General features: G+C 44.9%; 1 protein-coding gene across 1 annotated transcript in view; it reads right to left on the bottom strand.

The window, feature by feature from the left end:
- Positions 1-11,934: 11,934 nt before the first annotated feature.
- The window catches only part of ABTB1 (ankyrin repeat and BTB domain containing 1), a 39,320-nt gene continuing 24,576 nt past the window's right edge, over positions 11,935-26,678 (bottom strand). The window contains exons 8-12 of the mRNA XM_050958514.1: positions 25,442-25,557; positions 20,389-20,487; positions 19,634-19,801; positions 16,051-16,251; positions 11,935-13,951 (exon numbers count right to left, since the gene is read on the bottom strand). Coding sequence (XP_050814471.1) covers positions 13,745-13,951; positions 16,051-16,251; positions 19,634-19,801; positions 20,389-20,487; positions 25,442-25,557 — 791 coding nt within the window. The 3' untranslated portion in view covers positions 11,935-13,744. The remainder of the gene's footprint in view (positions 13,952-16,050; positions 16,252-19,633; positions 19,802-20,388; positions 20,488-25,441; positions 25,558-26,678) is intronic.

The following is a 26,678-nucleotide window of genomic DNA, read 5'->3' as shown; positions in this document are numbered from 1 at the left end:
GTGGGCGACGACCGGGGGAGCCATCAGCCCGGCCCAGAAGGGCTTCATGCCATCAGAGGGGTGCTACGAGCACAACTTCCTGCTCCAGACCGTCCTCCAGACGACCAGGAGGGCCCACAACCAGTGCGCAATAGCGTGGCTGGATCTGGCCAACGCCTTCGGGTCCATTCCCCACCATCACATCTTCAGCACCCTACGGGAGTTCGGGATGCCAGAGACCTTTCTCCGCCTGATCCGGGAACTCTACAAGGACTGCAGCACCACCATCCGTTCGGTAGAAGGCGAAACCGCTGAGATCCCGATCCGCAGCGGCGTGAAGCAGGGCTGCCCCCTCAGCCCGATCATCTTCAACCTCGCCATGGAGCCGCTCCTGCGGGCAATCTCCGACGGCGCCGACGGCTTCGACCTACACGGCGAGAGAGTGAACGTGTTGGCCTACGCAGATGACCTAGTCCTGATTGCGGACGACCCTGAGAGGCTCCAGGGCATGCTCAACACCATCGGGAGAGTCGCAGAATGGACGGGACTCCGCTTTAACGCCAAAAAGTGCACGTCCCTCCACGTTAACTGCAGCAAGAAGAACTCAGTGCAGGCTACGGACTTCCTCATCCAGGGTGAATCCGTCGTCCCCCTGGCCGAGGGGCAGGCGTACCAACACCTCGGCACGCCGACGGGCTTCCGTGTCCGGCAGACCCCCGAGGACACCATCCAGGAAATCCTGCAGGACGCCGCCAGGATCGATGTTTCCCTGCTGGCTCCGTGGCAGAAAATCGATGCCCTCAACACGTTCCTGATCCCCCGCATCGCCTTCGTCCTGAGAGGATCCGCCGTAGCAAAGGTGCCCCTCAACAAGGCAGACAACGTCATCCGGCAACTGGTGAAGAAGTGGCTGTCCCTGCCCCAGAGAGCCAGCAACGAGCTGGTCTATATCGCTCACCGGCACGGTGGCGCCAACGTCTCCCGCATGGGAGACCTCTGCGATATCGCGGTCGTCACACACGCCTTTCGCCTCCTGACGTGCCCGGACACCGTGGTAAAGAACGTCGCGACGACCGCCCTGCGCTCCGCCACCACAAAGCGAATCGACAGGGCTGCCTCTGGCCAAGATATGGCCACCTTCCTGAGCGGCTCCATGGACGGTGACTTCGCCCGAGACAGAGGCGACATAGCCTCACTGTGGACCCGTGCCCGCAATGCCACGCGCCGACTGGGGAAACGACTAGGCTGCCGCTGGGTATGGAGCGAGGACCGACGGGAGCTGGGAATCCTGATACCGCGGACCGAGACGGAGGACAACACCGTCATCAGCCCTGGAGCCAGAGGTATGCTGGAGAGGTCGCTGAAGGCCGCCGTACATGCGCTCTACTTGGGCACGCTGAAGAAAAAACCAGACCAGGGCAAGGTTTTCGAGGTCACCAGCAAGTGGGACTCCAGCAACCACTTCCTCCACTCAGGCAGCTTCATCCGCTTCGCTGACTGGCGCTTCATACACCGCGCCCGACTAAACTGCGTCCCGCTCAACGGAGCCGTCCGCCACGGGAACCGAGACAAGCGCTGCAGGAAGTGCGGGTACGCCATGGAGACCCTGCCCCACGTCCTGTGCAGCTGCAAGCCCCATGCCAGAGCCTGGCAGCTGCGTCACAACGCCATCCAGGACCGTCTGGTAAAGGCCATCGCTCCGCACCTGGGAGAAAAAGCCACCAACCGCACCGTCCCTGGCACCGACAGCCCACTGCGCCCGGACATCGTCGTCACGGACGAGGCTCGAAAAAAGATCATCCTCGTTGACGTGACGGTTCCTTTCGAGAACAGGACCCTGGCCTTCCGCGAGGCCCGAGCCCGAAAGCTCGAAAAATACACCCCCTTGGCGGACACTCTGAGGTCAAAGGGCTACGAGGTCTATACCGACGCCCTGATCGTTGGGGCCCTGGGCGCCTGGGACCCTTGTAATGAACGCGTGCTTCGGGCTTGCGGGGTAGGCTGTCGCTACACGCAGCTCATGAGACGCCTGATGGTCTCGGACACTATCAGATGGTCCAGAGACATCTACACGGAGCACGTCACCGGTCACCGCCAATACCAGGAGTAAGCGGGCGTGACTCCGTGCACCCGAAGGGGGGAGGAGATTTTCACACTCCCCCGTTGGACTCTATCCCCTGAGCCCTGAACCCACCAAACCAAACTCCACTATGTGAGGGTCACCCTATCCTCATCACCCAGCTCGCTCCTTTATTCCCACGACTGTCTGTAACCTGTTTGTATGAGCGATGTACCCTCACTGCCTCTCGACTGTATCTTGATCTCACCCACCGTTCACCCCGCATAGGGGACATGACAGACTGTATATGGTATATGCTGCCCAATACCAAAATACTGACCCCCCCCCCCCGTAGTCTGTATGCTATCCCCAATGAAACAATAACTGATGCTTTAAACTCTCTGTATCGTTTATTTTCAAATATTCACTAATAAACATTAATATCTGGCATGTAAATACCTTGCAATGCTGGCTACAAAAGTGCCATACAAACGCCTGTTCTCACTTTCCAGTAAGATTGTAAATACGAAGCAGGCAGCAGTATCTCCTGTAAATGTAAGCAAACTTGTTTGTCTTAGCAACTGGCTGAACAAGAAGTAGGACTGAGTGGATTTGTAAGCTCTAAAGTTTTACAATGTTTTGCTTTTAAGCGCAGTTATGTAACAAAAAAATTCTACATTTGTAAGTTGCACTGTCACAATAAAGAGATTGCACTATAGTACTTGTATGACATGAACTGAAAAATACTATTTCTTTTGTTTATCATTTTTACAGTGCAAAATTTGCAATAAAAATATAAAGTGAGCACTGTACACTTTGTATTCTGTGTTGTAATATAAATCAATACATTTAAAAATGTAGAAAAACATCCCAAAATATTTAATAAATTTCAATTGATATTCTATTGTTTAACAGTGAGATTAATCAAGATTATTTTTAATCGCAATTACTTTGAGTTAATCACACGAGTTAACTGTGATTAATCAAAAGCCCTAAATATGACTGTCTCTTTTGCTTATGTTTTTCCATTCTAAGCACCCAAAGGGTACTGGCATTTTTTAAATTTACCTGGAATTCCAAGGGTGTTTCTTTGTTATTTATTCTCACATGGGAAAGAAGGAAGGAAAGGTTACAAAATAAGAATAGGCTTGCATCTCTTCCCCCATTTATTTACATTGTAAACCCCTTAGGACAGGGCCTGGTCTCACCTGTCATAAAGCACCATGTGCACCTGTGGTGTGTAACAAGCAAGCAAGCCAATCTCTTTGATGCTGAAAAGCACAATGGAAATGTTAACTAGGACCACCACGCTGCTGTGGGGACCCAGTGCTTAGCTTAGTTGCTCTGTGAAGATCCTCTTTGTAAATTCTATCCTCCAGTTTCATTACTAGCCACATCTAAAATGAGATCAAATGGCATCTTTGGTCCATAAGCGAGAGTTTGCTTGGGAGGTTGTCAAGCATGCAACATGGGGAGAGGGGTGACAAGAGGAAGAGAAGAGGAAGGATGATCCATTGATTAGAGCACTAGCCTAGTACTTGGGAGATCTGGGTTCAAATCAGCCCCTCTGTGCTTCAGTCTCCCATCTATAAAATGGGGCTACCTCAGATCATGAAACATTCAGATACTATGGTAATGGAGGCCATATAAGTACCTAAGATAGGCAGCCTGGTGAAAGGTCTCAGTTGCCACCACCTTTACACACTAATGGAGCATTTCAGTCTAGAAGATTCATTTATCATATGATATAAACCAAACACTATACAACCAGCAAATTGTTTTATATATAGGTATTAGGGCTGTCAATTAACTGCCATTAATGTGTGCGATTATATGCACAGCACAATTAACACGCTAATTTTTTTAAACCCATGTTAATCGCAGACCCTCTGGGCAGGAAGGCAGCATGAGCTGCTCCGGAGAACCCATGTCTAGTCAGGCACAGTAACTCAAGCCACCACTGAAAAGAGAAGAGGCTAGAGAAAGACGCGGTTCTCATCCCAGCTCCAGCAGAGAAAGAGAGATCCTGACACACGCAACCCCAGGGTGACCATATTTTTTACAGTACAAACAGGACAGCCAGCAGCTCATCCAAGCCACCCCCTGCCTTGCAGGGCTCACCCAAGCCGCTCTCCCCATGCTTCCTGGGGGTGGGGTTGACCCCCTAGCCCTATGCTGCTCACAGCTAGGGTTGACCCCTTCTCCCTCCCCCCCTGCTGCCTGAGATTGGCCCCTGAGCTCAGGGGCTGACCCTCACCCCTGAGCCCCGTGCTGCCCACAGCTGGGGCTGAACCCCCTCAGCTCCGCACTTCCTACGGCTGGGGGACTCAGTGCCCCCCCATCCTGTGCTGCCCAAAGCTGGGGCTGATCGCCCCTGTGCCACCCACAGCTGAGGCTGATCTCCCCCCAGCTCCGCGCCGCCCATGGCTGAGGCTGTCCTCCCCCTGCAGCTCTACACTGCCCAGGGATCAGCTCTGAAACCAGAACTGCTCACCAGCAGCAAATTTCTCCACTTTCCTGCTGGCAGGCAGTGCTGCCTTCAGCTGACTCCCGGCAGCAGCCACCACTCTCTGCTCTGCCTTGCAGCCAGGACAAATGCCCAGTTTTGGCCAAAACAGGATGTACTGTCACCCTAACCAGCCTGAGCCTATTGTTCTCGGCCAGCTCCTCGCTCCCGGGTAGGGTGACCAGACAGCAAGTGTGAAAAGTCGGGACATGGGGTGGGAGGTAATAGGCACCTATATAAGAAAAAGCCCCAAATATCAGGACATCTGGTCACCCTACTCCTGGTACCAACCCCCTGCGCTGTGCCCCATTGCCCCTAGCCAGTGACCAGACAGACAGCTTTCTCAAGCCAAAGTACTGTTTAATCTTAACAGTTGAAACAAAACACAACAAACAGGCTACACAAACCTAAAGCCCTATCACCCTGTGGTATCTGGCCAGGCAGGTTTTGCTGCTTCAGACCCACCAGCAGAGTCTAACTGCCTCAGCCTCTCTCCAGTGAGTGACTTTAACAGTTTAGTGTCCTTTTGATCTTCTTACTGCCAGCCTTGGCAACACAAACCTTGTAACTTTGGCTAGAGGCGTTATCTTTTAATGACCCTTCCCCTGTTTAGTGAGAGATTGTTTATCTGGAGCTATCATGGTGCCTTCCTGCTTATTTCTTAACAGGACTATTCAACTAAACCAATATATGTCTACAGTAAGCATTCCAGTAATCCAATACAGCCAGACAGTAACTCCCAGTAACCAGGTCACATACAGTGTCTATAAATTATTAGAGATCAGCCCCATGCCCTTCATGACTCCTTGAGAGATAGAGTTTAATTTAGGCATTGGATTAGCTTTCTCTCTCCATGGGACTAAGTCAGGCTGTGGATGCTCTTCAACACCGGGACTATTTCCAGAAATCCAGACGAAAAAATTCCTAAGAGATCAATTAAGAGTTTGTCTGAGTCTGCTGATATGCACTAAGGTCTAATTACAGGAAACTTGGCAAAGAAATCTATTTATCCCAGAAAGAGGTGAATAGTCCAGCTGAGGAAGCATTTACTCCATCTCCCAAGAAAATGTCTACAGAGGAGAAAGTATGGAGGGGTGGGGGAGAAGGTTTAGTGAGGCAGCTAAGGCTACAGTAAGATAGAACTGTCAGAACAATGGCTAATGCTATTCCTTAACTATTTTCAAGTTTTAAGAAAGTTTCCCTAAATAAGAGAAAATAAAAGAAGACTCAATAACTCAAAGGCTATGGATATAGCCTGGTATCCTGAGTCAAAAGTTACTGATCAAGTCGATGGAACTTTAGGTTTACTGAGAACAGCAAGATTTGGCTCTATATTACTTTCCACAATTATTATTTTTAATTTAAAAACTGGCTTTTCCTCTAGAAAATGGTGAGATCTGCACAGCTTTTCTAAAACCAAAGAAACACTCTGAATAAGACTTCCAATTAGGAATAGATTATGTGCCAGATATAAGCTCACATTACAAATATATTATTGTTTGAAGAAGTTAGTGCTTCATTCACTTTGGATTACAGGGTTGGTTTTCTGGCAGGAAGCTTCTCACCACCACCACCATCAATGGAGCTGCACCTGCATTAACAACATTGGAATCCCTAATGGAGATAACCTCCACCACTCAACTGACGTTTTTACCACTGGCTTCTAACCCTGCTCAAAGCAGGTGTATGTGACATGGTGTTAATGTCTCTGGCTGCAGGAGCTTAGTTTGCACCCGTGCTCACACAACTTCAGGGGGGCTGGAACAATTTTTATAGTGGGGAGGCTGAGAGCTATTGAACCAAACTGTAAACCTTGTATAGAATGGAAACCACTTCAAGCCAGGGGTGTGGCAACACCCATCCCTGCCACATCCCTAGTTCCAGCTCCTACGCACAGCACTCACCTCTAGGGGGTTATTGCACCAATGGGAATTTTTTTCCATACTTCCTTAGTGGAGACAAGGCCTTACCCACCAAGTTCTGAGTTTAAGATTCTTACTGAGAACACGATCGCCACTTTGCAGCAGAGTAGGGGAGAAATCATTTTCTAATTATGTTCCTTCTGAAGTAGAACATGACAACTGTTTAGCTAGCAGCATACACCATCACTACAAAGCAAGTTAGGTCAGGGAGCAAGGAATTCTGTGCCTACTTGACCCTCTGTGGGGAATTCAGGGACACACAAAGAGTTACCCAAGCTAAAACTTGTCCAGGACACTAGGCACAATACACTCATCTCTTGCAAAAAGCATTCTAAAAATCTTCAATGACCACAAGTAATCAGGATCTGAAAAGCAAGAGCCCCTCTGAAAGACTCTCCTGTCCATCTTGTATTGTGTTCTCAAAAACACTATTGCTGAGAAACTGAGAAGAGGGGAAAGGAAACAAGGCCACTGATAAGTTAGGTCTTAAAACTACTTGGTCAAGTTCTTCTGGTGTGGGGGCGGTAATCAAGTCTAGAGCAGCAGAATGCTGGCTCCACTGTTATGGAAGCATTTTAAATTAAAGTAATAGAAATATTAGTTCTTGTACTGTTCTGTGCCTAGATTATATTAGAATGCTCACTTCTTTAGATGTCAGTTACGGGAGATCAAAGCTGATCTTTCCAGTAAGGGCTAAGATGATCCTACAATTCTGTCTGAACAGAGGATTTCATGCTACAGTATTACTTTATTTGCCTGAAGTGCACATTTGTGTGTGTACAGATTCTCTCTCTCAGCTGATCAGTGTCACTTTTCATGCAACTCCCTGTCACTAACCATAATGGCATGAGGAAGATCCTGTCCACCCAAAACAATGGGATAAGAGACCCTCTTCATCCCATCCTTTAACAGGGTGATTTTTACACCCTAACAACACAGACCAGCTCCCCTAAATCACAATGATACAAACCCCAAGTTTCTTCAATACAAGAATATATACAGTCCAAAGAAAAGCTTATTCAAGTATTTCCTACAAGTCTTACCTCCCAGGGTCTTCTCAGCCCAGCAGCGAGTGCTCTTCCTGGGTGCAGTTCTTCCAAGCACTAGCTGAGAAAGAGCGGCGCCTGAATTATAAAGGCCCATGACTCCTCCTCTTTCCCAGCATGCCTAGCAAGAGAAGCACAATGGCCAGGCTTCCCTTCCCCTACTCTCTTACAGGAGTGATTCAGACAGCCTCACCTGGCTTTCTCCTCTCTCTTTCCAGTGAAGAGTGCCTGTTTTGAACCATGCCTTGAGATCAATGTGAAAAGAGCCTGGAGCTTTCCCTGGACTTGCCTCTTGATCTTTTCCAGTCCTGGAGTTTAGTCAGCCAACACTGGGGGAAAAGGGGAGTTCTGTCTTACACTCCCTCCTCTCAGAGTTTGTCTCAGGAACCTGGCAAACAGACCCTTGGGAACATGGCTAGCTCATTAGCGGGCATTGAAGTCCCTTCCCCAAGTCCTCTTCTTTATTCTCCAGCGATTGCTTGCTGCCACACGCCCTTCAAGTCTCACTAACCTCAGTGTGTTACAGAAGTGCCTCATCAAAAAAAGCATGTGTAATACTGCAAGGCCTTTTTCCCCCCCAAAATGTTGATCATTCTTAACTGCTGTCATCTCTCTAGGCACCTCTTTGATTTCTAAGCTTAATTTTTCATGTGCATTTAATGCTCATGAAAGGTACTGGATTGACAGCCCTGGAAACCAAAGTCCCTTTTATCTACCAAAGAAGTAGAGCATGGCCAGATAGGTATAGCCAAGATCTCTCTCTCTCTCACACACGCACACACTTCCAACAGCACTTCTTTTGCCAGGAGGGGAGTTCAGTCTCTGTTTGACTCTTGCTTTTCTTCCAAGACAAAGCAGCAGTTTGGAAAAGTGTAGAGTCCTTGTTTAAACTGTGGTTCTACTCTGACAAGTGCGTCCCAGTGTGGACTCATGTCTCTTAACTCCATGTCAGATTTGTTTTGCTTCCAAGAACCGCTCTAACTGCCAGCCCCCCAAACTCCCTCTGGAATCTGGAAGGCAGAGCTCCTTCTGCCTTCAACTTCATCATTGGCAAAGACTCCGCAACTAGAGTATGTACATCGTCCACTGACTTGTTAACTACGTTTAACCCAAAATTGAATCCTGCTCCCAGAAATTTGTGGACTTTGCAGTGCAAGCAGGAGCAAGATATAGAGAAAACTTCATTTCAGTCAATAGACAGGGAGAGGAATCTGTCAGCACACAGTGAATGAGATCCGTTAAGTGAGAACGTGCCATTTTTAGAATCTGGCCATAAATGCACCAACACAAACTACTTGAGCAGGTAAAAGATAATCCAATTCATGGCTTTTACTCCTGGGTCTCAGCAAGTTCCACTTTTCCCATGAAGAGACTTTTTAAACACTGTTGTCCTGCTGGTGTAGTCCACAAAAGCTTATGTTACAATAAATTTGTTAGTCTCTAAGGTGCCACATGTACTCCTATTCTTTAAACTGAAGACTGATCGCTGTCTGAACTTTTCAAATCTAGGTCCCTTCTGTCAGTTTCAAGTCATTCAAAGGCTTCTGTGCTTCTCCCAGAAATACTGTATGTTCTTACAAAGAACTACCTAGCATGCGCTTGGGTTTTTACTTCTAGGTGCTTGGTACCCGCAACTCTCACTGAAGTAAATGGGAGCTGTAGGCGTTCAGCACCTTTACAAGTCAGGTCACTACCGTTTGCTACAGAAACAACATTCTAGCCATCTAGCTGCACATGGGGTCTGAATGGGAGACAAAAGTCTGATGTATTCTCAGAGATGGAGGAGGATGCAGCTGGGATACTTGAGGTTTCTTCCATGAAATTACTTGTGCCTCAGGGAGAACCCCCAAAGTACATTCTGTCAAAAAAAATCATCTCTGGCATAATTCAATGGGATGAATTTGGTCCAGACAGTACAATAGTAAAAAGGCAAGACATTCCAGGGATAGGGAGAAGAAAGCCCATAGGTGGAGAAAAAAATAAAAACATTCTCAATTGTTTGCTGTTGTGTTGTATCGGGGATTATCTGACTGGCCCACTTGGGAGTGGAAACCCACGTTTTCCCCCATTGCTTGAGATCAGAAAAAAACTAGCTGTTTGGTGGGTGGGTGGGGATGGGGAATGCAGGCTAAATGTACCACTTGGGTCTTTTCAGAAATAAAGTCACACAGACATCATTAGGGTCAGTAACAAATAGGCCGCAGCAGAGACAAGGCATAGTGAAATATACGTATTTTTTTTATTGCTGCACACATGCTCACACATTACATTTTTAAATATTTTTATTATAATATATTGCTGCTCTGATAAACTTTACAATTTTCTTATTTCAACAAATTGCTAATAGTAAATGAAGAGGATGGGGATAGCAGAACAGAACACAAAAAAAGACTAACAGAAGAGAAATCCTAATTTTTAATCTTGTAATAAAATTATTTGCAACACTGAAGTGAGTTCAACATGTTACAAACCAGTTTATTTATTTTTCAATTAAGGAGCTTGTTCTGTATGTTAAGCACCTGCTTATCTGTTTTTCAGAGAGATGAAGGAGCCCTAGATACTCAGTAATTGCACAATCCAGTTTAGTTCACAGATTTAGTCCCTACGTACAGCTGGACAGACAAGGTGTTCTGAATTCATCCAGCACATTTAACAGAACTGCATTCCCAGGGAGGGAAATAAAAAAGGCCACACTGACCTTTAATCCCACAAGATACAACCTTCTACGTGGTTCCCCACTTAAAGGGACAGTAACGGACACATTTCAGAACAGCTGCATGGAAAATACTTACAAACTGTGCAGCTGCCGTTTCACCCATTTTTGTACCACTGTCCTTTTTAAGAGTTAAGATGCCTACATGGAAAAAGGATAGTGTGTTTCTCAGCAGTCCTGCTCCTGAATCTTACTTCCAGCACACACCATGCTTTGAGAGCAAAGGCCAAATTCACTGCTGGTGTAAATCCATCTAAGTTGGTGGCCTGTAGTCTTCTGGGTAGGAAGGGGGTATGTCACAACAGTTGCTGTGAAAAGGAAGGTTGTGTTGCAAGCAGGGTGATTGAGAAATTTATGTAGCAGGAGCAGAGAAGAGGTGATAAAACCTGAGCATCGTGCTTACATACAAAAAGTCATCTTTAGTAATAAAAGGAGGAGAAAGGCAGGTGAATCGTACCAGTTTAGCTAGAAGGGTGTTTCTGAGTAACATGTTTTGCGCGATCTTTAAAGAGCTTACACCTCAGAGGGTGAGACAACACTCTCTTCTTCCCCTGACACAAAATACAAGGGATTTAGCATTAGTCTAACCAGCCCTTCCCCCCACATCTTAAATTGAGACACGCTTCAGCAGCCCAGTTACTTTTGGCTCTCAGAACGTCATTGACCTGTCATTCTGTCCTTCAGCCAAAACTAGTCTGTGCTTTGTCGATGGACACTAAAGTACACAGACCTAGGGTGTTCTTAAATACACACAGAACAGAACATACAGTTCCTCTTACCATGTCACTATTCTGATACAGGACCAGGCATGCACACTATTGAACAAAGATACTGGCACCTGCCTGCAAAAAGCAAGCCAGAAAAAACTCACCTCTTTCCCCAAAGGAATTTCTAACAGAAATAGAGGCAGATCCTGCTCGAATAGCTCAACACCCTCCAGAGACACCTTCTTCCCCAAAGATGCCTGGTCTGCAGGAGACACCACATAAATATGGATAAGAAGAATCCGCTGGGATTTGGGAGAGCCAGTACATAGCTGAAAACTCTCAGCTTTGACAATGCATTTCAGTTCTGACCTGCTAGTCTATTCTTGGGCTTCCATGCACAATTCTGCCGATGCAGCTCAATCCCAGCAGGCAATACGCACTACTCTACTGACACTGAGCCTTTCTGGAGCGCAGTCTTAGCCAAACTATGTAGCAACTTCATAATCATAACTAAATCAAGACCACCAAATGTGATTTCATTAGCTGTCCAAGGCACTTAAGAAGCCAGGCTAGCAGATGGGAAAGGACACAGCATAAAGCCCACATAACACAGTCCTTGCCATACAGGGGAACTTACATCTGTTCCCTTATGTTGGAAAAACGCTACCAGAAGAATGGTCAGAGGAGCTGTTGGGGACCGAGATCACCTCTCTGCATGAACAATGCACAGGGCCAACACACAAAAGCACAGGCCACGGGGGTGTGGTTTTAAACCCGTGTCATGCAGTTACTGTAAACAGCAACATCCGCCAGTGACAGCAGCACCAACATTTTGATAGGAGTCTCCCTCTCAGGCCCCAAGTACTACAGAAAGAATCCATTTCCCTTCCCCTGACAAATCAAGACTCACATTGTACATAATTCTGAGGAGACTTAGTAACACAGAGCATGCAAAGTCCTTGGCAGCATTAGATTCCCAACATTACGATACTTCCTCTGTCTCCCGCCATTAAGCCACCCACTTCCTATGACTCTCTAAAGGGTCAGAGCAGTTAAGTCTCCATGCTTTGCACTCTGGGAAAACCGGACAGTGAATCCTTGGGGCTCTGACAACAACTCTAGAAAGTCTAGCAACCATAGTGCATCCTTGTGACAAGAGCAGGAGATTTAAGAAGAACGAACAAAATCTGGGTGCAGGCAAGGTTTTGTGACTGTAGATTCCCTTCCTTTCTCTGGCCAACACCAAGAAAATACCCTGACCTCACTCACAAGTGAACAAAGAGAGGATGTAATTGTCCTGCACTCTGGCAATACTGTCTCTTTGGCGTATCACCCAGTATCAGCACACAGGACCACTGAATCCAGCTTGAAGTCATTTCATAACCCGGACATCCTGTAAAATTGCAACTTCCAACCATGCTGTCACACAAAACAGAGCGACAAGTAAAACTCTTGCTACACTTCCACCTCTGAGGGTATCTAGAAACAGGGCAACACTAAAGAGGGACATGTAGTGAGACAGGGTGGGTTTGCTTACAGGGCAGGGCTGTAACAGCAAGGGAGCAGGGCTTGGAGAACTAGTCCATATGATTAGGTATACTTAGTGCAAGAGTTGTGGCCCACTGACTGATGTTGAGAAAAGAGGAAAAAAACAGCACCCTCCCTCTCTAAAAGCCAAGAGAGACCAGATTTCTAAAGATAATGATATCTACTGCAGAGGAAGAATCCCCAAACACATTTGCAAAGATGAAGAATTAGCTTCTTGAAGAACAAGAACTCAAGGTTTTTAAGCCTGAGTAAAGTCAGAAGATGAAAGAGCAGGGCAGATGAACTGAGACAAGCCTTGTAAAGCTCCCTTTTCCTTGTCACCCACCCTTAAACTTTGGTAAGTCTCTCCTTCATCCTGACACAACAGGCCAAAGAAAGACCATGTGGCAACTCTGAGAGGAAAGGAGTTGCTCTCCTGTTAGAGTGAGACAAGAGCAGGACCTCTGCATCGGTGCCTTTGAAAAGTTACTGGCTCCTTAGGAGACTAGGTCTCTCTCCTGCTGCTTTGTAATGTATTCCTATAGGTTTATATTTGGGACATGCATTAAATAAAGTACCTAGAAAAGAAATAATTCAATTTAGCCACGTCCCCCTGATCAAGGATACACTGTCACAATCTGTCAGAATATGGACTTAAAACCTAAACTTCCATACTACACTGAGGGTGTAAATCTAGGTGTCAATACTTGGAGGATCCCAGTAGTTTGTGACTGAGAAACAAGAAGAGCAGGTGAAGTCAGCTAGTGCCCCATTAAAATGCCATCCTCTCCACTAACTCCCCATAATACTGACAGCGAAAGACCAGCCAGTTTAATTCTAGTAGATTCCTTTACACTTATCATAATCCATTTTTGTTCCCTTGATAACTATACAAGAACCCTGATTTGAACCAGTTTCAGAAATGCATTGCTGGCTAAGAGAGTGGGGCAGCTCCTGGGGCCAGATGTCACTGAGTCTGTTAATACAGCTCCATTAGCCATATGGCTGGCAGTTCCCTCTCAGTGCTGTATCGTACAAGCAGTAACTATCAAACTGCTGCACTTTGTGATCCTATTAACGGAAGGTAAAAAGCAAACATGTGAATGTCCAGCCATGAATGAATTAAAAGGAAACCATGCCTGGGGTTGGGGGGTGGGGGGGGGAAGGAGGAGGAGAGAAAAAAGAAAAGTCATTTGACTAAGACTCATATGTTCTTGCACTCAGAGGCAACCCACTGGAGGTCACACAAGCTGCTCTCTGCATCCAACAGCAGGATTTACAGACTTCAGCACTCGAGTCCTATACTGGCCAGGAGGTTTTCCAGGGCCTCTAGTTTCTGGTTGGCCTCCTCGATAGCACTGTAAGTCTGCACATTGCTGGTGATGTGGAAGCGGATGTCATCCACCAGGGGGATGGAATCGGTCTCCTGCCGTTCCTCCACTGCCTCAGCATTCTCCTTCACCGCAGCCGCAAACTCCTCTAGCTCCACCAGCTGGAAGGATGAAGACAAAACATCGATTAGGGGAGCTGCAAGGGTGATGGGAAGTGGCAAAGTGATATTCAGCCTTTTACCACTAAGTCGCCAGTTCAAATCTAGCTCAGGCTGGTAATGAAAAAAAGTCTGGAGAGTTCAGGAACCTGGGTTTGTGAAATGAATTGGAAGGTCTCAGCTTAGTTACCACTGAGAAAATGACCAAAACAAGGTCATCCCCATAGCTGGCCCTTCTGATGAGACTTACAAGGAGGATACAGAGTGCCAAGGAGTGAATTCCCCTTTCACGCTCTAGAGGGGTCCTTCTAGGTTCAGCATGAGGCACACCAGCAAGGGGCAGACCACAGGAAAAGTTTGTCCTGAAATTGTCAAGACTGTATCTGCTCTATGGATAAACACAAGGATTCAGTCTTCAGGGCTGTCAGTCCTGCACCTTTAACCAATAGGAAAAAGACTCAAACGTTTAAACAGCAGAGAACACCTGTCACTAGGCCGCAGCCCTGTAAACACACACTGACCAAATGTCCATCACTGAGTGTTTGGGCACCGTTTATATGAACTCACAGTATTTCGCCCAAAGCAGGAAACAAACCCCTACAGGGAAAGCCAACAGCTCCTGTCATGGAAGAGACAGACAAGAGATGTCCATTTTGCAATGGAACTTTAGGCCTGGTCTCCACTACATTGTTTTGCCAAGACCTTCCCATCATTGCCCATACCAATTCAGCTCTCCTAGAGAAAGCGCTATCGCAGACAAGGGGCTGACATCTGTTGACAATCCAACTACTGGGTCATCTCAACTTGCTCTGTGCACCACTAGATGGCACAGTTTGGGGTCCCCTGGGGCCCTCCCTGCACCCGTACTTCCACTGTTCTTAGCACTAGTAAAACAGTGGGGGAATGCCCTAAAATTCTTGGCCTACGCAAAGCCCCAGCAGCAAGAATTCAGTGTTCCCCATCACTGCTTGTACAGTTCATTCAGCTATTGGATGAAATCCCCTTTCCACAACCCAGTTCTGGCCATATGCTGATATGTTGGTTCCCTAATTTATACTGATCAATGGCACTTTTGAATGAGAAGAACTGTTTGGAAATTATTTTCTTCACTGTTTTCACAGGCAGGAAAGAGTTTCACACCTTTCTCCAAGCCTCTCAGCTGCAGGTAAAGAATGTTACAGCTCATGTGGGAGTGTTAATTAGAGCCATTTATATAAAACTACTGACCCCGATAAGAACCAAAATACTTAGTAGAAGAACTGAACTGTCTGTGCCATGTATCAGAGGGGTAGCCGTGTTAGTCTGGATCTGCAAAAGCAGCAGAGAATCCTGTGGCACCTTATAGACTAACAGACGTTTTGGAGCACGAGCTAGAACAGGGCCTCATCCTCCCTGATTGAAGTAACCTCATTATCTCTAGCTTGCCTGCATATATACAGCTCCCCTTGGAAATTTCCACTACATGCATCTGACGAAGTGGGTATTCACCCACGAAAGCTCGTGCTCCAAAACGTCTGTTAGTCTATAAGGTGCCACAGGATTCTTTGCTGCTATCTGTGCCATATGGTCACTGTTTCTCTGCAGACATCACTGGCTCCTGGATCTCCAAGCAGCCATCAGAGAGAACAGACAAAATAGCAGTGGGAAGGAACGTTCAAATTGATGCTTGTAAATAGGATTCCAGTGTAATAAGATTTGGTATTTAGCTAATCATCAGTAATAAGTTTTTCCTATGGAAGTCCCTATAATCTGCTTTTGGGGAGTTGTAATGAATTTGAGGATACAGTACAAAAGAACTAATTGCACTAGAAAGAGTCATGTATGGAGACAAACACTCCCACATACCTCCTTCGCACAGCACCCCAATGCACATCAGTCATGAGCTGCAGCACTCCCTGCTATTCCATACTTGCAGTCTTCTTCACCAGTCATGTCAAACTGTGAGGTGGGTCCTACTGAGGACCAAGGTGGGACTACAAAATTCACTTCACTTATGACCCAACATCTTCAGAAGTGAAAAGTGCATACATTAAACCATGGCAACACTGAGATGCACATTTAGTAGTTGCACCTGAAACATCTTAGGGAAGGGTTTTGCATACCTTCTCAATGATCTTTGCCATGTACTCCGTGCACTGGTCCTCCAGTCGGGTCAGCTGGAACAGCTTTGCAATCCTCCAGATGCTGACAACATTGTCCTCATCAAGTATCTGAGCCAAGGTTCTCCCACACAAGCGTTTGAGGCCAGGCAACAGGTACATGTCTGCTACACACAGCACGTCATAAGCATTCTCAGGGGACAGCTGGTAATGCAGAGAAGAGAGTCACCATAAAGAAAGTCCTGCCTATGCCACATGCCTCTGGCACAGACAGATTGCCCTGAGATTTAATTTCAGTCATAATTTCTTGCAGTTAGGGGAAAACCACCAGCGCAGGAGTACTAACCCTGCGGAGAGCACTCTATGCCACCATTCGAGAGATTGAGGCTATGTCTACACTACAGTGGCACAGCTACGGCACTGCAGCGTAGACACTTGCTATTGCAACAGAAGGGTTTTTCTGTCACTGTGGTTAATCCACCCCCACAAGAGACAGTAGCTAGGAAGAATTCTTCTGTTGACCTAGCAACATCTACATAAGGGCTTAGATTGGCTTACCTATTTCTCTCAGCAGTGTGAATTTCTCACACCCATAAGCGACATACTAGGTTGACATAAATTTTGTTGTTGGTTTTTATTATTTATTTAGGAAGTTTTAACAAGTTGACAAAGCCTTGCCATGTAAATATGGGAAACAAAACAATAGTTACAACACTTGTCTTTTTAAACAAAAGCTATTATGCACATATTTAACAGACTAGTCACGTCAATCAAGATATTTGGTTACCTTTTATTCAATACTCAGACAAAATACATTCATCTGCAAAAATAAACCCGGCATACTGGTCTAATTTTTTTTTTTAATTTTAACACTTGATTGTCATGCCCGGGCTGTGTTAAATGTGTGTACACGGAGTTTTCACTCCGTTTAATGAAATCTCTAGAAATGATGTAAGTGTTATCATGATGCTTACTCTGTAATATGGCAACAGATGGTTAAATAGCAAGATCTGAGGACTATATTCCTGTAGAAATGTCTTTTTAAACAAAAAAGTCACAGTCCTAAACCTTGTTCAGACTTTTCTTACTCTTTTTTTCCTGGCTGGTCAAATCCTTGACATTTTTTTTTAATCAATCATCTATGTCACTGATCTGGAATTAGAGTTCTCTTCTGTGCAGTTTTGCTATTGCTAATAAGAAAGGAATCGTGAACAGCACTGTTACCCATCTAGCTTTGTGGGACATGGCATGCACGTGCTTTAGAAGGATTCTGAGAACGAAATCTTGTGTGTTTATGCTAAAAATCTTCACAGTTGCAACTTTCACAGCTGCAAGCTGCAGTGGTGCAGTGCCTCCACACGAGCCATTCTGGGCCAGTTCCACAGCTGCCCACACCCACACACAGATACAGATGATCATTTCAAAGTGGGGTTGCACTAGAAGGATTAATTGCAGCATTGCAGCTGCAGTGCTTGCATGGCTGTCCACACTGGTACTAGAGTAAACAAGATCACTCAGAGCATGTGTGAATTGGAATGTGATTGGAAAGATGAAGGCTCGTGTGCCACAGTGCACAACTGTACATAAGAATGCAAGGTGCATTAGGAGGCATGTCAGAGGCTTGCAACAGTTGTTAAAGTGCTGTAACAAAGCTATGCAGCAGCAGCAAGGTTGTCAGGGTTATTCATCAAGTGCTGTTATAGATACAGGTCTCCCAGATCTGTGCTCCCTCTCACTCCACTTACGGTCCAAAGGCATGTTTATACCTCTCTCAGATTCATGACTTTTGTACTTACACCTCACCTACCCCCTCCTTAGGAGAATTTGACCACACACTGCGTGAGTTTCACCCCCACAGTAACTGCAAGTCTCTCTACTGTAGCATCTAATATGATGCTTTGGGAACCTATAAGCATCCTTATAGGGAACCTGTAACCTATAAGCATGAGGATTTGAATTGGATTGAATTGAAAACACCAATGCTTGATTGATCACTGTTCAATAAGAAAACAGAATCAGTTTGATGTTCCTTTTCAAACTTCTTACACACACACACACACACACACACACACACACACGTTCCACTCAGAAACCATACGCACACTGATAATACAGGCTGCTGTGACGGACACAACAGTGACAGAAATGTCAATCCTTTGAAAAAGGCGAGTCAAGCAGGATGGGGACGCTGGTTATGTTGGCACTAGACTGGACGTAAGCCTGGGAAGAAAAAACACTGTACAAAAGTACAGAACTTTGAAAATCTGCCAGGAAAAATAATGAAGAAAACGTTAATATAATTTTTCAAACAAATGGCCTCTTTCCACAAAAGCTCATTTGGCTTGAGACTCAAATAGCCACTGGAAAAATTTTTAATGACAGTACATTGTTTTTACTGAGCTGGGCCATCAGGCGTGTGCACTGCACAGACAGGTAGCATCCCAAGATCCATTTGAAAGGGAAGACTGCAGCTAGAGCTCCGGTTTAGAAACACTTCTACTTAGCAACAACAGAGAGTTAGCCAGATTCTGGAGTGTCAAAGAGGTGCAGCAGAACTGGGTCAGGCTGCAGAGCTGTGACAAGATTCTGATGTGCCTTGGGGCTCCTCACCTCCCACTCCACCTATCCTCCAGAGCGTAGACAATAAGAGGTTATGAGCAGAATGAGTTAATGGGAGGAAGTTCTATAGGGTATAATGACCGCCTCAGCAGGCTAGCCAGTGACTTCCTGTCTGATAAATCATCTCCCTGCCTAGCACAGATTCTATATTGCTACCTGTAGCCAAGCTGATCAGCAGGAATAAGGTCACAGCTGTGCTGGTGGTCACAGCAAACCAAAACCAAAGGGTAACCCAGAGTAGGAATGGTACAGTCTCACTCAGACAGGAAAGCCTTAGGCTTTGGAGAGGATACAAGCCAGCTCATCAGCATCATTAATCCCTTCAGTGTTGCCAAAAGATGTATAGTGCTGGCTGCACTTTTAATTAGATTGTTAGTTCTTTGAGGCAGGGGATGTCTTTTTGTTATGTGCTTAGCACAATGGGTCCCTGATCTCTGAGTGGAACATCTAGGCATTCCAGCGATGCAAATAATTTTTGTTTTAAATGCAAGGATAGGCTGTAATGCCAATAGTAAATGAACAGGCCTCTTAACCTTAGCACACGGGCAAATCTGTTTTCAGCCACCATCTAGCGGCAGAATTCTGACTGTGTGCCATTGAGAGCAGTCAGTGCTGCACAATAGCATTCTGTGGGGAAGAATACACAGCCACACAACTCATGCATTATGTATCCGGCCTAAGTAACATGTATCCTAATTTACAGGATATGAATTTAGGATGAAAGATACACAAATGGCATTTAGGAGCAGTTGCACTGATATATTCAGGAAACAAAGTTCCAACCTAGCCTACAACATGGATAAACAGAGATACCAGTATTTGGGCTACTGAGGTTCTTCAAGCCAGGTGGGAGAATGGGTGAGTGATATTTAACAAACCAGCAGTAGAATACTATAGGATGACACTTCTGCAAAGACATTTGGGCATAACTTGAAGGCGATGAAAGGAGAGAATAGGCTGATCTCACCTCGGTGTCATCGCTGTAGATGTAGTAGAGGACCCTGATGAAGATGTCTTCTGAGATGTTATGAAGGGTCACCACAGGGATGGTGGGCTGAGTCTGCAGCTCCTCACTCTCACTGAAATGATCCTCAAGGAGGGCTTTGAAGTAATCACTGCGGCCACAGAAAAATGCCTGCATGGGAAACGGAAAAATCCAGCACTAGCATCTCCCTTTCTGCTGCACTGAGCCAAACAGAACTAGGCAAGAGATCAACTTTCAGGAATTAATTATGCAAGTTCCAAAGCACCGAGTCAGTAAATAACCTCTGCCGAGCTCTGTGTTTTCATCCCTAAACTCTGATAAACTTGTCATTTTTCTTATTTCTTTCATGTCTTATTTTTACATATTACTGCCCTCAAAGCAAAAAAAATGAGATATTAACTAGAGTGACAGTTAATCTAGAGTAGCAATATAGTTCTAGTCAGGATTCCGGAGTTCTGTTTCCAGTTCCACCCTTACACTGAGTGATCCTGAACTATTAAGGATCCAACACTCTCAATGACAGGCTCAGATTTGTTGCTGACAGCATGAGACACAATGTAGATGCCTCTTACACGGTAAGGAGATTCGTGAATTGCAATAAGGGAAGCAGGCTGGGTTGTTTCATTAAGAGGGCTTTAAGTTTAAGCTTACCCCTGCAGTATATCTAATTATCTCATACTAAGTGCGTGGGAAGGACATGTTCATGGACCTTGATGTCTCTAAATGTATGTGCATACCTTATGGCATAAAAAGTTGTAATCTGTCACTCGAAAACACACATCAGGACAGCTGCTAAAGTTGTCAGTGCTGTCAAACGGCAACTCCCCAAAACCCACCTAGAAAGACAAGTTAAAAGATAAGAAATGTCTGCAGTTAGCACCCATGGTATAAACATTAGAGGTGTTGACACTGATCTATAAAGTCCAGTGTGTCTTGCTATCTGAGACACCCACCTTTACCCATTTACGCCTCAGCAGCAATGGAAATCACCAGAGATGCTCTTCCTGACTGATCCTAGATTTGAACATCTGGGAGCTCAATGCCTGGAATTCTCAGTGGAGAGGCTTCTGAACTGAAATTTCCCTTCTTAGTTTGTCCAGCAGAGCCAAATGACCTTCAAGCCAACAGTGGCAGGCTCATAACTCCTCTCGGACATCTAAATGAGGAGGTGGATTGCTGGGTGGGTATTTAGTTTACATCATGGGATGGGCATCTTAATATTGACACCAGTCAAGGAAAGGCATGTTATTTTAACCACAGTATATGTAAAAAGTCATTTTATGGCTTAAATAAAGGAATATACAGATCTGAAACAATTTAATTGAAACTACAACCTCATTCAACACAATACAAAGCTTCCCATGCACAGTTCAATTTCTTGTCACTTTGCAGTCTAAAGAAATTAAAATTAAATTAATTCACTAGACTATTAACACAACTCCCTCCAATCCAATGTGCCAAGCCAACTAGTATAAAAGTTTGTGCACTTGGTTTTTTTTTTGCTTATTTTTTTAAGCTGGCATTATGGACACAAGGGAATTCAATTGTGTGAATCTATGTTCACAACCATGTAACCAGGGCAATTATCCACTGAAAACAAGAGTTTCCTCTGGTTTCTCCTATCTAGGTATATTCCCTGAGCAGCCTGGGATGAAAAGTCTGATCCATACCACAAGTCTCTCCTCTGAGCAAATCACACCAGAAACTGGCTCTAGGTTTCCCCAGGTTCAAGGGCTGGAAGCCAGGAAGTTTCACATCCCGTGGAAGAATGGCAAATATTATCTCCTACCGAACCGCACTAGCAAAGAGCACTGGGTATAGTGAGGAATTAGTGAGATATATCATGTTCCCCCTCCCTGCAATCTGACTCAGCAGGAAACAAACAGAGATACATGCTGCTTTCAGTACCATCAGGCAAGCTCAATTCATACACAGTGGGGATTCTCTGGCACTCCTGGTCCCAGACTGTGGAGAGCCACTGAGCTAGCAAAGGCTCTGAATTTCACACTACTTCGGAGCATAGCAACCTGGCCCTGCTCTCTGGGCTATCTGTCAGTACTCATCAGGATCTGGCAGAGTGGTTTCTAATTATAGTACAACTAAGCCTAATGACGGTCACAATTTCTGGGTGATTAAACAGCAAAGCCACCTTCCCAAACTCTGCAGCAACCCTGCTTGGTCTCTCTAGTCTATGACTTTAGTTACAACCTATTTACTCTTTCTTTTCGTGGGGAGCAGGACAAAGGGAATTTTTACAACTCCTGAAAGTAAAAGATCTGTAGCACTTCAGAGTATCTGTCTCACCCATCTTATCCCCACAGCTTTTAACCTGCTCTGTTACCTGCCCTTTGAACCTGCTCTGTATCTTATACAGCACCAGAGACATGTGTGGCACTTCAAGAAACATCGGAAACCTAAGTCCCTGCCCCCAAGAGAGTGCTGTCTAAATTCAGACAAGAACAACTGGCGGGGACAATAACGTGCACAACCAACAGGGAGAAGCAATTTGCTCCTAGATAGGAATAAGCACAGTAGAAAAATTCAGCCATAAATAATTTATGACAACCTACAGAGGCCCATTATAGCCTAACAATCCATAATGGGATTACCAGCGGAGAATCAGACTCAAGATTTTATATCCAGCTGCACGTTGAGTCATCAGGGTTCTATGACACAAGGAACAAATTAGAGCATCTACAAAAGCACAAAGTAAAGCACCAGAAAATGTACTGTAGGCAACAGGCCCACACTGGTCAAGGGAAAGACTAGGTCTTTTGCATCTCTGATTTCTAGGACTTAAACAAAAACAAAAAAACCTAGCACAGTGGCCAAAGGTAACATAGATGTTAACAGCTCACCTGCAGCACCAAGCTGGGTAGAGAAAAGTGATTTCGTTTCATGGAGGATTTCAATATTTTGAAGCTTGGCTTTGTTCGCATTTGGAACAAAACTCAAAAATTTCAAAATCTTCCAAGAAATGGAATGGAGCCCCACTCTGAGACAGTCTACCTGACAGGCTGACCCAAAGCAGTGGCCCTTGAAAGCCCAGGCATTCCCCACTCTGATTGGCTACCCTGGAGCTGGGCGTGTTAGCTGGCAGCAAGCTAAGCAGGGTTCCACCGGAGTCTTGCCTGGGTACTGCTGGAACTGGATCAAAATTCAACTACTTCTGTGAAATGTTTAGATTGAGATAAGTCAGCAAATTTGAGTGACAAAATGTTTCCTCTGAATTTTTCCGATCATCACTAACCACTACTGAAAACATCACGTTTCCATACATAAAAAGCAATGGAGAAAAGGGAAATTTCAAGTATAACCAGAATTGACAATTTAAGACATCAAGATTTTAACTGCATTTAACTTGTAGTGACTTTGTTTAAAGAAATTGCTCTTATGGTTTACCAAACTATAAAATGTATGGGTGTCTGAAATAGCCTTCCAAAAACTAATACATCGCACAAACAGCTTCCATATATTCGTATTGTGCAGTGCCACGAACGGTACTAACACTACAGAGCACTAGAGAAGATGTCTCAACTATTGCAGCAGAATTTCCTGGTATTACTGTTTTATATAGAGAGAAAACTGTGAAAGCGCAAAGAATAGACAGTTTTCACTTGAAATACAGAAAGAAAATGTGGGATTAAAAAATTCTACATTTAATGTCCAATATCAGAGTATTATTAAAACATTATCTGGATCAAAAGTTCATATAATAGAAAGCTGCAAGCTGTCTAGTGACTCAGAACTCTGCTTTTGTGATCAATCCTGTTTGTTGCTTAAAACAAATTTGTTTGTATCTTATAACCATGTATTGTTTGTTGTTTCACATATTCCAGGAAGTGTTTGGTAACTTATTACAAGGAACTTCACATTTGTGACTGACGGGTCAGTGTTCTTTGGCCTCAGAGGAAGTTTTTTGTATTATATTATTTGTATGGTATGAGAATCTACTAGTGAGGTTGCAGAATTGCTGCTCCTGGGACTCAAATGCCTATTTCATGGGATGATCCCAGTAAACAAAGATTTAGAAGAGATGTAAATGATAATTAAGCAGTAAAAGGTAGATTAAAAGGCTACAATCCTGTCTTTAGGATCTTTATAAATGGCCAGGAAAAAGAGCTTTTAAAATGATCAAGTTAAAACAAGGTAATTAAGAGTAGTATGAACCCTGATTCCATGGTTATGGGTGCCATGCAGATGATATAATCATTTTTTCCCCATTCCTTCCAAGCATTCATGAAAACACACATAAATTAGGTCAGTAATATCAGTGTAACATGTTTAGATTGGATTATGATGCACTTTTTTCTAAGCTACATAAAACATCTGGAAAAAGATCAGGAAATTTCAGCAATGCTAACTCATTATTTTATGCAGATTCTCATGATATTTTGGGGGAGGGGGGTTTCTTCCTTAAAGAACCAGTTCCCATATAACTATGGAGGAATCTCTGTTTTCATTTTTAAATAACTGTGTTTCCAGCCCTTATGATTTTGGAGAAAAGCTTGAAAATGTGACCCAAGTGCACCCTAAAGGCTCAGAAACCAGAAAATGAAAACCAAGAACCTGATTTTTTTTAACTGTGTGATTTTTAAGTCAATCTCATTGTATTTGGGCATCCCACTCATGATTTTTAAGCGCTTGGGGTTGACACTACTGGAAGTCATTCCACACTACTCTCTGGTTTTTGATTTTTCCAAGTACCTAATGATAAACAAAGAAAGCCACAACAAAGGTATAAAAAAAAACAAAAACAAAAAACAGCTTTCTGCCTTGATAGAGAGAACATCAATGGGCAGGATTCCCTCTTTAAATCCCTCAGTACTTAGAATAACTGGATCACTAAGAGCCAGCACAAAATACCTTGGCACATCTTGCTTATGAAACCTAAGCCACCAGCACATACAAAGAGACATATGACAGAGTTTCTACCTTGCTTCAGATATTTCCTTGAGCTCTGCATCAGGGAGCTCTGTTTCGCACAAGAAAGCAATAAGCTTTGTTACACTGTTCAGTTACACAGCCCACAGGCACAGAGCTGCTTAAAATGAGTATGTTATTAGTTTTACTACTCAATGTGAAGAAACTGGGACAAACATATTAAAGGAAGGAAAATAAAAGATGCAACTATCGATATTCCAGAGACGAACAAAGGCAGGAAGAACTGGGGTTCACCAATATCTGCCCTGTTCACTTGCATCACTAGGAATCAATTGTGTGCAATACACATAGCTGTGTCTAATGGGTAATCTTGACTCAGTGCTTCTGAGAAAAGTAACAAACCAACTCCCTGCCAGTATACCATGGAGGTCGATTCTTAACCAGGGATCAGTTAAGCTCTGTGGACCAATAACCCCCATTAGGAATCCCATTCCATCTATACATATCCGAAGGTACTGCTGTCATCCAAGGAATTTTTCCCCCTTTCTTTGCATCTCAGTAATATATTGAACTAGGGGCTAAATCTTGTCCCCACTGAAATCAATGGGGAAACTTTCATTGACTTGGATGAGACCAGGGATCTGACCTCTACAAATCTCTGAGGGAGGAATAATCTCGCTGCGAGAGGGAAAACCGGCAGCCTGGTTATGAGATTTGCAGCATTTCCCTGTGCTATACATGGGTTCAGTGTTTGGAAAGTCAGTTTGTGCCATTAATAACAGCAAACAAGTGACCACAAAACCCAACAAAGAAAGTGAGTCTAAATGTGTGCGAACATACAGCTCTCCCTGCGGTTCAGTCCGAAGGTCCCAGTGGAGTGTGGGAAGAAATAGAAACACTCCCTACCCGCAGTTCAGCCGGCAGGGCGCAGTCTGCCAGTAGAGCCAGATCCTCCTGTAGCCGGCAGTTACCTGGGGGCTCAATCGTCAGCACTTTCACACAGGTCCCTGGCTTGGAAGAGACTGGAAAAGGCAAAACAAAAACAACAAAACAAAAAGTATGGATGCCTAGAAAAAAACGACATCTAAAAACTTTCCCTCCTGTTAAAAAAATCTCTCTGAGAAATGTTTGTTTGTTTTGTCTGGCTCTTAGTTTCCACTGAAATATAAAAACATGTCCTTCAGAGACACGTACGCACGCCTGCACCTGCCAGCAATGATCAGGGCTGTAACTATCACTATGGACACAGATTCCACCATTTCCGCTCTTATGTCTCCACTCATCCCTCGCCTCCAGAAGATCAGTTACAGAGACCACGGGGAGCTAAGGGAGCAGCTATGTGCCTGTTCTGTCCTCCTCTCTGCTTCCCCTCCCTACAGACACAATCAAGAACTGCCTTATGGAGGCTGCTTCCCCGCTGCTGGAGTCAGCCCTAGGTGACACAGTAATAATGTAAGATACATCCCTGCTAGGCAAGGGGGCTAAGCCTATTTTACTACAGACACGCTTCCACGCCACTGGTACCCCATTGGTTATTTATTTAGAGTGAAGTCTGGCTTATGCTTTCCCTCTGCTGCACCACAACTCTCCTGGATCAGGTGCTAGTAGTGCTGCTGTGATTTAATCCCATGGGGAAGAGGATTTATAACCTTTAAAACCAAGTTCTTTGGGGCAGAGACTTGTTTATATAGAGCCTAGCACAATGGGGCCCCTATATTGATTGCGGCCTCTAGGTGCCACTGCAATGTAAATCTTAAATGCTAATAATAGCCACTACCAAGGGACCAGCAAATAAAGAAAAGACTAATGAAGAGTAGGTCTGGGATGCTCCTTCTCAGTTATCTTCCTGGCTAGAAACTTCCGTTCCTGGTCTTGTCACTACCACAAGGGAATATGGTAAGTGCTCCCCATTTTGGGAAACTATGGTATTCCCTTGATCCAAATCACACAAAGGGCCCCCAGAAAACACTGTGATGGACACCTTATAGGCAAAGGCCACAACAACAGGAGACTCAGTTGAAGCTGGTCTGGATTCCCTGTAGAGGTTTAATTTAAAATCTCTCCTCTGGCCCTTCTTCTCCAACAGCTTTGTCTCTTTAGAAAGAGCTGCCTGCCTGCCGTATCTTTCAACTTTTTGTTCCAC

Source organism: Gopherus flavomarginatus, chromosome 6 (genome assembly GCF_025201925.1).
Source record: "Gopherus flavomarginatus isolate rGopFla2 chromosome 6, rGopFla2.mat.asm, whole genome shotgun sequence".
NCBI lineage: Eukaryota > Metazoa > Chordata > Testudines > Testudinidae > Gopherus > Gopherus flavomarginatus.
This window is presented reverse-complemented; position numbering and strand designations above follow the sequence as displayed.